Genomic DNA, 12,136 nt, shown 5'->3' with positions numbered 1-12,136 from the left:
CGCGGGGGGGGGGAGCATGTTGCATGTGGGGCATGACTCCACCACACACGTGGCTTCCACACACAAGACTTCGCTGATGAGCCCCAATGAAAACGACACCGGTCCACAGTTGTCTAGGCATCACTGCTGTTTGCAAATGGTCACATTTGCTCAAATCGATTTTGATGGTGACCCAAGACAAGACAACCAACAGTGCAAGTTCTCCAGGAACCGCAACTGTTATTTGCACGAAATACACATTGATCGTTCTTACTTTTTTTTACACAATTGTCACGTGTTGCATGAAACGAGTGAAAGCGATCTGCCACTTGTGGAAGATGTAAAATTGTATAATCATTAGTGTCAGGTGGGGGCCCCATTTGGATGTATTTTGAAAAGGGAGACGTACAAATAAAAACAAACCTAATTATTGTGATTGTGTTTAATGTAACATTTGAAGGACGAATTATAAAACCCAGAAATGAATTTGCAGGTACGCCGATTATAACATGCCTGGTTTATTCAAGGAAAGCCTCGCCAAGTGTCAAGACTTGTTTTCAGGAAGGACCTGCATTTGAGATGTTTAGACAATTGCATTATCGTGGCTTCTACGAGGAAGCCTGGAGAAACCCCACCACATACGAGGGCATAACCCAAAGCTCTGCACAGATTCAAGAGTCCAAATGTTGTATTGCCATCTCATGACCACCTCGCAGCCCAAGCCTAAAAACACATTGTAATGAACTATAGAGTATATCCCATGGAAGTACTAACCAGGCTCAAACCTGCTGAACTTTTAGGATCTGATAACATCTGGCACACTCCGTCTGATGTGGTTATACGTTAGAGCCAAACAAAACCAAATATTTTTTTTGTAAAAGAGGTGGAAGCCTTTTTAGGCTCTTTGAAAGGGAACCTAGGGAACACTATACAATAGGGGCATTATTTAGTCGTTTTTTTTTCAAACGTTTGGATATATGACACCTTTTTTGAACGGAAGTCAAACTTGTTACATTCGTGTCGAGACTTCACAGTTCCCTTCATAAGGAAAATAGTCTATTCAATATAACCTGTTTCTAAACTGCAAAAGGCACAGTACAGGGTTTGTGCAATGTATTATTGCACACAGCCACGTGTCTTCTTAATAGCGACAATGTTCACACCTAAAAGGAAGTCAATGCAGTCTCAGAAGCAAGACATTTGCTATTGGTCAATTTCCCACTGCCACACAAAGCAGACATGTATACGAAGGAGTTTCCTGCTCAGCAATCTCATTCCTGCCCAACTGGTTTTATATCTCCCAACACATATGGTGCAGTCCTTTACAGGGGCGGATCAGTGACGCGGTGAGTTAGCATGCTGCGCTAGAAACCCTGCAAACAGTTTGAGTCCCGGGCACGGCTAACATCAGTGGCGAGTGTTATCCCTTTACAAACCGGCACTGACCCACGTGGTTAAGTATGATAACATAAAAACAGACATTCATGGGTAGGCCTTCGTCTATTTGTGAATTAATAGGCTGGAATATTTTATTTTAATAACTTGCGTAATGTATTTCCAGGCATGAGTATATACGCTTATAATGTAATCTCTTTGTTTCACCGTTTGTATTTACGAGCAAAGTGCATTTTAGGCTTCTGGCTATGGAGTACAAACCGACAGCCTCAAAACTGTACAGCCACCCATGAAGCACATACGTGCAGAAAGGATGCCAGCAAATACAGCCACCAACTGTTGAGATAGCTTTGTTGTGGACGTGCAACCGCTCGCGCATTGGAAAATGTCTTGGACCCCTGCCACATCCAAAAGAAGTCTGAATGATGTCCATCCGGCTCTTGCGAAGAGGAGGCAAATCCTTGCCAGAGGAGTCAATGACACAAACCTTGTGTACCACTTTCCAGTTCAAATTTATTTTGCTGGAATCACCTACATTATATAAGAACATACCAAAAAAATATTTAACACCAATCATTTGGCCATTACCTTATGCCACTTTACCTTTATACCCATTTACAACACACCATGTAATGTAGGAAAATGACAGCTGTCCATCTGAAAGTTTTTTTCATATAAAGAGAAAATCATTACTTGTGCTAACACCAATTAATGTATGTTTTACATTTTTCAGTTATAACAACACAGATTCAGGCAAAGGATGGATTTAAACTGTAACAAAACAATTGAAAACAAAATAAGAATATTAAGGGTGGGGGGAGATGAGAATGGAGTAGTGGAACAACATTGGTCCCTCACACACATGAAAAATGTTTCTTTTTGTTCTCAATTGACACCCAGACATGGCTTTCCAGAACGGGAGAATTCAAGACAATTGCTGCTGCTCCTCTGTTCAATTCAGCGCAGCTGTCTGTAGCTCTGGCAGAGCGCGTGGTCTCGCTTGTCACCCCAGCCACCGTTGACAGTGTGGGGGTTGATGGGCGACACATAGTGCATCTGCAGGATTTGCAGGGCGGTCGGGTAGAGGTGCGGCGCATTGGCGGCCACGTGCTCCGCGAGGCGGCGGGCCTCCCCCTCGGCGTCGCACGGGCCCTGGTGGTGCATGCCGCAGCCGCCCGTGTGGCACACGCGCGGAGCCTGCAGCACCAGCGCCTTGAGCGGGTGCGGCAGGCAGGCCACCGTCAGGTGCTGCAGCGTCCAGTCCCAGTTGTAGTCGTCGTACGTGCAGAATTCCTGCGTGCAGGCCAGCAGGTGCTTGTACGTCAGCCGTCCGATGGCCATGCCCATGTTGTGCCGCGATGACTGCCAGGGCAGCCCCTCAAGCTTGTCGCTCTTGCCCTCAAAGTTGTCCACCATGTCGTAGGAGCCCAGGCTCAGTATATCGCAGTCGGGGCACTCGCGCTTCTGCATGTCCCACATCTTCTGCAGGACGACGTAGAAGTCGGGCAGTAGATAGTGGTCCTCCTCGATGAGCAGCACGAGGCCGTCGTGGGCGTTGATGGCGTTCAAGCGGTCCCACACGAAGTGCAACTTCCACCACCAGTGGTGCTTGGTCTGCGTGAAGACGGCCTCGCGATAGTGGGCGTATTTATCTGGGAACTCGGCATTGTTGCACTTCAGCCGACGGGCTTCTTCCAGGGAGATGTCCCGGGGACAGTCATTGGGGTCCTGTCCCGGGAACTCGTTAGGGTAGACCTGCAGACTAAACGGGAAGAAGATCTGCAGCACGCGGCAGAAGTCAATGGTGCGCACGACCTCGTTGACCTCCTCTGATATGTAGTCGTGGCTGAGAACAAGCAGCACCTCCTCAATCCTCTGGGCTTTTCTCAGCGACTCCACTAGCAGCTTGAGGTGCTGTGGGCGGTTGTGAACTTGCACCAGGATGACCAGCCCATCCTTAGCTGGAGCCTTGATTTTTTCAGAGTTTCTGATGAACTGGTAAAAGTTTTGGTAGTATATGTACTTTTTCAGCTCCTTTGACGTATTTTTCACACCAATTTTCACGTCGAAAAAATTAGATGACACGTTGTCACGACCTCGGAAATAGTCATATTCATCTCGATCTTCGGATAAAATCCGGTTCTGCTCAGTTGCTACTGCATTTTTCGGACTTTCGCGAGGGGCCTGCTTCCGCGCTTTCGTGACGTTCCACGTAGCAATGCCGGCCACGGTTAGCAGCACAAACAAAATGGCCACCTTCCTCTTGTGTATTCGGAACCTCATTTCCAACAGGATTTGACCACCCTTGGCTGGGCCCTTCCGCTACCGAGCCCTGCTGCCACCGGGCCACGCGAGGCTCCGGGGTAACGCAAATAGTGCCGTTAGCCCTCGAGCTGGGTATACAGGAGCCGGGGGGACACCTGCATCACCGCACAGCTCAGGGGAGCACCCAGCTCTACATCAACCCAGGTCAGCATCCGGCCTCAGTTCTGAAACGTGAACACAAACAACAAACAGAATGTGTGATTATCAGGTGCTGTAAGCATTGGCCCAAGAAAAATGCTTCGAGGGAAAACATTAAAAACAAGCAACATAAACAATAACCAGCGTGCTTGTTTAAAATTAAAAACAAGCACGCAGGACACACTTTACCACAGATCACTCAAGACAATACAGGGCTCTGCAACTAATAAATATAAAGATAGCCCTTACAGGATATAGTACAGGCCTCCTGTTACATCTATACAATTAAAAGTCTGTGGGCTTATTTTGGCCATTTCACGCACAGTATTGCATACCAGCTCGTACCAAGTATAATCAATAGCCATTGAGAATTACGATGGTTACTGTGCTGTTCTGGTATAGGCAGAGGGAAAATGTGTGCAGTCCCATATAGCTGGTGTGGAGAATGTGCACTTGTAGACTGTTCATTAACGTGATATAGCAGCTGTTTACACAGCACTTCCTAACAAATCTAGTCTTTGTTGATACTGATCAAGCAATAGAGGGAAAAAAAACGAGATATATCTGCACATATAGTTGGCAAATAATAAAGCATTGCTTCATTGATTAAATTAAATCGTCATGCTCACTATACTGTACATGCATCGAATTATGTGCAATGATTCATAACGAATTTTCTGAAATCCACAATGTTCATAACTGTGCATGTCGCACAAAGCCACGTAATAAAACAACTTGTGACTGCCACGTGCTGCCTTTTGAACTTGAATTTTACTCGCTTACCCTACCCCAAGCCCATCCTTCATACGTCAGTGTAAGCGCTATGATATATGCTGTATAATAAAACAAGAGTGGAGCAGAAGTGCAGTGGTTAGTGCATTGCACTACGAACCCAGCGAACTCGGTTTAATTCCAAGCCATAGCTAACATCAGTGACGAGTGATATCTCCTCCTTCACCAAGCCGCACTGGCCAGCATGGTGAAGTATGGTCAAACAACGTCCCTCACCCCGTCTCGGGCCAGGTGGCCTTCCATCCAGGAGTGGATTGACAAAGGGCTGTACATTATTCGGAGAACAACTTAAATTTTGGTAGAACACTGTGAACGACTCTTTCCCGTACCATTGGTATACTTAGCGGCTTTGGTTTATCAGGGTACATCTTGCTGCTGAAACCCTGTTTGCATTGCATTCTAAACATGTGACAGGAAGGTGCGTGTGTCAATAGATTTAATATTATTTACTGTCCAGTATTTTATTTCAAAGATTTTAACAAACCCTTTACCTGTAAAATTATACATTTATAAGATTACACGTATAATTGTGGGTCGGGACTATTCCTACGGGACGCTTAACAGCAATTTAAACATTAAACTTTCACGGCCAGCACCTTGACTTGCTAAAACAATCTCACGAGTGATCCTGTGACGCATTATAGACCAACCACACACACAGCTATCGAAAGGCTGATCACATTACTCCCGTGTGCAAATCTAGCACCAGATGCTGTCCTCTGTACCTACAGAGGGCCAGAGAAAGGACCTTTTACGACCAGTTCGGAGCCAAATGAAACCGATATTCTTTTTTGAAAGGAGATCTGGATTTCAGTAAGTATTGTACAGCGATGAGAATATCAGAATAGTGCATTTAAACACAATGGGGTACAGCGGCGTTGCAGAGTGAATGTCCTTGCCACAGCTACTACGTCAGTGGCTAGTGATGTACAGTATAACCGGTTCTCGCAACCACCTTCCCCAGCCTGTACTGACCTGCGCGATGAAGTATGGTTAAACAACCCCAACGACCGACGTGGTTTGACAAGAGGATGCCATTTTTGTTTAATTAAACAAAATTATATAACTAACGATGGACACGCACACACAAATTATATTTAAAACAATCATAACTACAGGTTTGATCACATAAACAGCCTCATTGTGGGATAAGTTACTCTTCCCACTGCTTGTAATTCATGGCATTATTAGGATTCTGGGTCACAATTAAATCCACGAATCGTTTGAATGATAGTGCCTCTAATGGCTGGCATAATATAAACCCATTAGATACCACAAGCGGTATAAAGTGAAAAAACGTGGACACTCTCGCGCGATGCGATGCTTGATTATGAATGTAATCATCAATGTCGATCAACTGATCGATGCATTCCACCCGTCAACAGTAATCCAAAGTCTAAACAGCGGACAAGGTGGACCTTGGTATAGGAATGTTTACTCACCACCACTGTAAGCTATTTACTCAAGAATGGAGATTAACACCACCTAATATTCATGCAAGTGTTGGGCCTACAACCAAATGATCATAAATACCCGGATATCATAAAATTTCTGAAGCTCAGCAGATTTGACCCTGGTCAGTACTTGGCTGGATAACCTGCCAGGGCTCTCCACGTGTTGTAGGTGTGTGGTTACAATGTGTATTGCAAGTGCTGAGTCCAGAGGTGTGGACTCGAGTCATGTGACTTGGACTCGAGTCAGACTCGAGTCATGAATTTGATGACTTCAGACTCGACTTGGACTTGCATAACAATGACTTTGTCCCACCTCTGAGGTGTGGACTCGAGTCATGTGACTTGGACTCGAGTCAGACTCGAGTCATGAATTTGATGACTTCAGACTCGACTTGGACTTGCATAACAATGACTTTGTCCCACCTCTGAGGTGTGGACTCGAGTCATGTGACTTGGACTCGAGTCAGACTCGAGTCATGAATTTGATGACTTCAGACTCGACTTGGACTTGCATAACAATGACTTTGTCCCACCTCTGAGGTGTGGACTCGAGTCATGTGACTTGGACTCGAGTCAGACTCGAGTCATGAATTTGATGACTTCAGACTCGACTTGGACTTGCATAACAATGACTTTGTCCCACCTCTGGCTGAGTCTCTCCCGTCGTTTGTGTGGTGGGTATTCTCTGGACACCCTGGTTTTATCCCACACGAAGCCATAAACGATCATGAATTTTACTGGCCAAGGATTTCAATGTCGCAGGAACATCCTGAAAAAGTGTATTGAGACTCGACTGACACTTGTAATGCTACTTACCTACCTAGTCTTTCCCAGGTACAATACAGTAATTGGCAATACAAATGTGTCGTGCACACTTTCACACTATGACAATGACGCCAGCACGAGATAATCACTCAAACCTTGTTCAACGGCGGAGTCATTAAACGAAAAAAGCAATCTTCGTTGCACTGTCACCGTATCTACTGATCTCGCCCCACCTTGCAAAATTCTAACCACGCGTTAAGTGCTGTGCCAACAGCTGCTGCATTGACAAAGTTTCACTGCTTCGTTTTACTGCGATTAATAAGCAAGCCTGGCTGTTGATGACTCTGTGAATGTCAAATCCGATCTGAACTTTGCTTGCATTTAACCAATGTTGCTGAAAATATTTACTCCCACTGGGCTAATGGGATGTGTACAAAAAGAAAACCCGACTTGATTTTTAATGTGGCGAGACGGATACGGAAATTTGGCGTATTTTTTAAAAAAAATTGGGGATTTATGTGACATTGGTAAGTCCATGTTACTGATCTGATGGTTCACATCAACTCCCATTCAAGGTCCACGCGGTAAGATCATGGGACCAATTTGACCCCATCAAACCAGTCGTAGCCTTCCTTGCCTGAACTCCCTGATAATATTCAATAGAAAGCAATTAATTGACAGGCATGCACGCTCAGTTAACGCGATATATCGACACGCATCAGAACTGTAATGCCATGCATTATTTAAAAGACAATTTGTAACAAAGAAAGGGTATATGAGTTTGAAATGACATTGTAGCCTCAACGTTATCAACTAACGCATCACAACTACTGTATGCACCGTAGATCGAGCTATTGCTCAGATCGGGATAATACTAAAAGTGTGAGTTACGTAATTATGGTCATCATCATCATCAGTCTCAACATCATCACCACTAGCAATCGTGTCCCATTACCATCCTCATGACTGTCACCATACAATACATCATCACTATGACAACTAGACCCCCTATCATCATCATCATCATCAAGCGCGTTGGTAAGCATCCTCGAAGATCGATAACGATACGAACATCACCGTCAAGATCACTACGGACGTCACTGCCGTGATCACCGGCATCATTAACACCGCCGACAGCTTCGGCAGCATCACAAAGCGCCCTCATCACCAACACAACCAACGACCATCATCAACCATCCATCATCACCCACGATCACCGCCACCACCACCACCACCACTCCCCCCCATTATCATTATCACCATCCTCACCACCACCCCCATCCTCACCCTCATCCTCACCATCAACACCAACCCACCACCACCACCAACCCACCACCACCACCATCAGGTGCACACCACCAAACTCGCCCATCGCGGGGCCGTCTACGCCCAGAATCAGCGTGCGCTCGCCACTGCCACCACTCGCGTCGCGACCAAACCGCACTGACACAACACACACCACGACGACGACGACGACAACAACAACAACAACGCACACAGCCACACTTACCCGTGGTCACAATGCCGATCTTGAAGGCACGAACGAGACGAGACGAGAGAGAGAGGAGAGAGAGCGAGCGGCCCTCCCTCACCTGAGCGGGCTGCGGCTCGCGGAGGCGCCGAGCTGCCAATGAATCGAGGCCGCGGCGGCTTCCGCCTACGTCACGAGTCAGAGGCCTCGCAGCGGGGGGAGGCGCGCACATGGCCCCCACCAACGCGCCTTCAGTGTCAGCGGTGTGTGTCACACGTGTACACACGTGTACAGGGCCCAGCAAGGCACCTTCAGTGTCAACGGTGTGTCACACGCGCACAGAGGGCCCACCAAGGCACCTTCAGTGTCAGCAGTGTGTGTCACGCGCACAGAGGGCCCAGCAAGGCACCTTCAGTGTCAGCAGTGTGTGTCACGCGCACAGAGGGCCCAGCAAGGCACCTTCAGTGTCAGCAGTGTGTGTCACGCGCACAGAGGGCCCACCAAGGCACCTTCAGTGTCAGCGGTGTGTGTCACGTGTACAGAGGGCCCAGCAAGGCACCTTCAGTGTCAGCAGTGTGTGTCACGCGCACAGAGGGCCCACCAAGGCACCTTCAGTGTCAGCGGTGTGTGTCACGTGTACAGAGGGCCCAGCAAGGCACCTTCAGTGTCAGCGGTGTGTGTCACGCGCACAGAGGGCCCACCAACGCGCCTTCAGTGTCAGCGGTGTGTGTCACGTGTACAGAGGGCCCAGCAAGACACCTTCAGTGTCAGCGGTGTGTGTCACGCGCACAGAGGGCCCAGCAAGGCACCTTCAGTGTCAGCGGTGTGTGTCACGCGCACAGAGGGCCCACCAAGGCACCTTCAGTGTCAGCGGTGTGTGTCACGCGCACAGAGGGCCCACCAAGGCACCTTCAGTGTCAGCGGTGTGTGTCACGCGCACAGAGGGCCCACCAACGCGCCTTCAATGTCAGCGGTGTGTGTCACGTGTACAGAGGGCCCACCAAGGCACCTTCAGTGTCAGCGGTGTGTGTCACGTGTACAGAGGGCCCAGCAAGGCACCGTCAGTGTCAGCGGTGTATGTCACGTGTACAGAGGGCCCAGCAAGGCACCTTCAGTGTCAGCGGTGTGTGTCACGTGTACAGAGGGCCCAGCAAGGCACCTTCAGTGTCAGTGGTGTGTGTCACGCACAGAGGGCCCAGCAAGGCACTTTCAGTGTCAGCGGTGTGTGTCACACGTACAGAGGGCCCACCAAGGCACCGTCAGTGTCAGCGGTGTGTGTCACGCGTACAGAGGGCCCAGCAAGGCACCTTCAGTGTCAGCGGTGTGTGTCACGTGTACAGAGGGCCCAGCAAGGCACCTTCAGTGTCAGCGGTGTGTGTCATGCACAGAGGGCCCACCAAGGCACCGTCAGTGTCAGCGGACACGTACAGAGGGCCCACCAAGGCACCTTCAGTCTCAGCGGTGTGTCACACGCACAGAGGGCCCAGCAAGGCACCTTCAGCATCTCAGCGGTGTGTCACATGCACAGAGGGCCCAGCAAGGCACCGTCTGTGTCAGCGGTGTGTCACACGCACAGAGGGCCCAGCAAGGCACCTTCAGCATCTCAGCGGTGTGTCACATGCACATGGCCCCCACCAAGGCACCGTCAGTCTACTCAATGTCTCACACGCACATGATCCACCAAGGAATCGTAAGTTTGCTCGGAGTGTCACACGCGCAGGACCCTCACCTAGGAAGGCACCGTCAGTCTGCTCGAGTCTCACGCATAGGGCCCACCAAGGCATCGTCGTTCTCGGCAGAGTGTCACGCGCACATGGTCCACCAAGGCATCGTCAGTCTACTCGAGTCTCACACGCACATGGCCGACAAGGCATCGCGACATCTTCACAAGAGTCAAAATTCACAAAATGCACAGGGACCACAAGGCATCGTGACTTTCCAAAAGTCAAAATGCACAAGGCCCACAATATATTGTGACTTTACTAGAGTCCACGCACAGAGCACACAAGATGTCATGACTTCGGGAAAACAAAATACACGGGCTACAAGGCATTGTGACTTTACCCTCAAAGCAGTGTGACATTAATAGAGTCCACTACATTGGGGCCACAAGTCACCGTGACGTTACTAGCCCAAGACACAGGTACCAATAATACCTTTTTAGCGTCCAGAGAAACAAGGTCTACATAGCATCGAGATTTAAGTAATGGTAATACGAGGCATCGAAACTCTTTAGTAAAATGCAGTAACACTTCAGTCAAAATACATCAAGGGCTACAAGGCATCGTGACTATTCATACGGTACTGTACTTAAATACTAAGAGTCCAAAGACGCAGGGTAAATAAAAGAGTGAGGTTACTAGAGACGGGTAAAGTATAGCACGAGTTAAAGCCACGGGGTTTAAAAGGCTTCAACAATGATTCATAGCAAGGAACCGTTTCAGAGCTATTCATGCGTTATAATAAAAATCAGAAAATAGTCAACTTCGTCAGCTCCAATTAATTGTTTTATTTTACAGTTCTGGGTCTGCTTGCTTGAAACTAATTCTGCGTGATTATATCGGGATGTAAGGCCCCATAGGCTGATGGACTAAAACACAAAATGTATTCATGTTTAGACTCAGGATGGGGTTCTGCAGGATGGGGTGTTAATGTTTTTGTACAGCCGAGGTCAAAGCCGCATTATTTTGGCAGTGATGTTGTAATCTCCTTACACTATTGAACTTGGACATTTGTTTTTGCTGAGCATGGGCGAGAATTCCCTATACCCCTTTCCATCCAGAGTCCATTCCAGACTTCAATACAAGGGTATACGGACTTCTCGCCCATCGTATTGATCGCACCTCCCAATAAAACACTTTTTTTTTATTGGCGAGGCTGCTGCTGCGTTGGCAGTGATGCACAAAGCACAAATAACAAAATCTCAACACATTCGTCAATACCACTGCCTTAAATAGGAATACAATATATAATGGGAGACGTTACAGCCAATACCCCTTTTTGATTATTCTGCATTTATCGGCAACTGTAATATACTTGGCACGTGGCCGGCCGACATCTCGAGCAGGGGCACGTTTGAAGTGGTTGGCATTGGATGAGGGCAGCAAATGTTCCCTTGACGAAGATGGCAACGAGAGGGACTTCACCTCCCGTTGGACGCTGAGCCCCAAAACCCACGGGCGCGTGTCGCGTTTGGTGCACACATCCATGCGCTCGAGCAGGCGACGCGATGATGGGTCAACGTGCGCACCTTCTATTGGCGGCCACAAACACGTGGCTCGCTCTTCGCAATCGATGACTGCTGACACGCGAGAGTTGTCAATCCAAATGTGTGGCAGGAAAATGTATAAAATGTTGTCTCGTGTTGTTTTTTTTACCGTCTCGTTTATTTTGTTTAAAGTTTTTTTTCCTGTTTTTTTTTACAAGTTTATCTTCCTTCATCGGTCTATGCATTTGGATGCAAGTTGCATTGCACGAGACAAACATCTAATCATTACACACGCGATTCGATGATTGTAAATGTGAGCCGTAGATAATTAATTACTGGCCAAATCGTTCTTCGCACGGCTGATCTTGATGTAGAGCAACAGATATCATATTACACTGGCGAGGTTGAGCCAGATAATGGCATCAGTAGTAGCGAAGTGGTGAATCACTGTGATGCCTCTTTCGTCTTTATGAATCGGGCATTGAGTCGTTCTACTAGATTTGAAGCTTTCGTGACTGCAGGGATTCATACTCTTAGGTTTTTTCGGTAAAGTCACGTAGGTAAAAATAACAAGAATAAAATAATAAATGAAACTCAATCAAATCACGA

The 12,136-nt window shown here is 47.7% G+C and overlaps 1 protein-coding gene across 1 annotated transcript; it reads right to left on the bottom strand.

Moving 5' to 3' along the window:
- Window positions 1-1,870: 1,870 nt before the first annotated feature.
- On the bottom strand, window positions 1,871-8,491 carry MGAT2 (alpha-1,6-mannosyl-glycoprotein 2-beta-N-acetylglucosaminyltransferase). The gene is made up of 2 exons (XM_061559276.1): window positions 8,359-8,491; window positions 1,871-3,863 (listed from the first exon to the last, which is right to left on the bottom strand). Exon 2 carries the CDS (start codon window positions 3,655-3,657, stop codon window positions 2,332-2,334), a length of 1,326 nt encoding a protein of 441 aa, XP_061415260.1. The 5' UTR covers window positions 3,658-3,863; window positions 8,359-8,491; the 3' UTR covers window positions 1,871-2,331.
- Window positions 8,492-12,136: the final 3,645 nt, after the last annotated feature.

Source organism: Lethenteron reissneri, chromosome 25, assembly GCF_015708825.2.
Source record: "Lethenteron reissneri isolate LAM-NWPU_2019-01 chromosome 25, ASM1570882v1, whole genome shotgun sequence".
In the NCBI taxonomy this organism is placed as follows: Eukaryota; Metazoa; Chordata; class Hyperoartia; order Petromyzontiformes; family Petromyzontidae; genus Lethenteron; species Lethenteron reissneri.
Note: the sequence above shows the minus strand (reverse complement) of the source record. Positions and strands in the feature narration are given on the sequence as shown.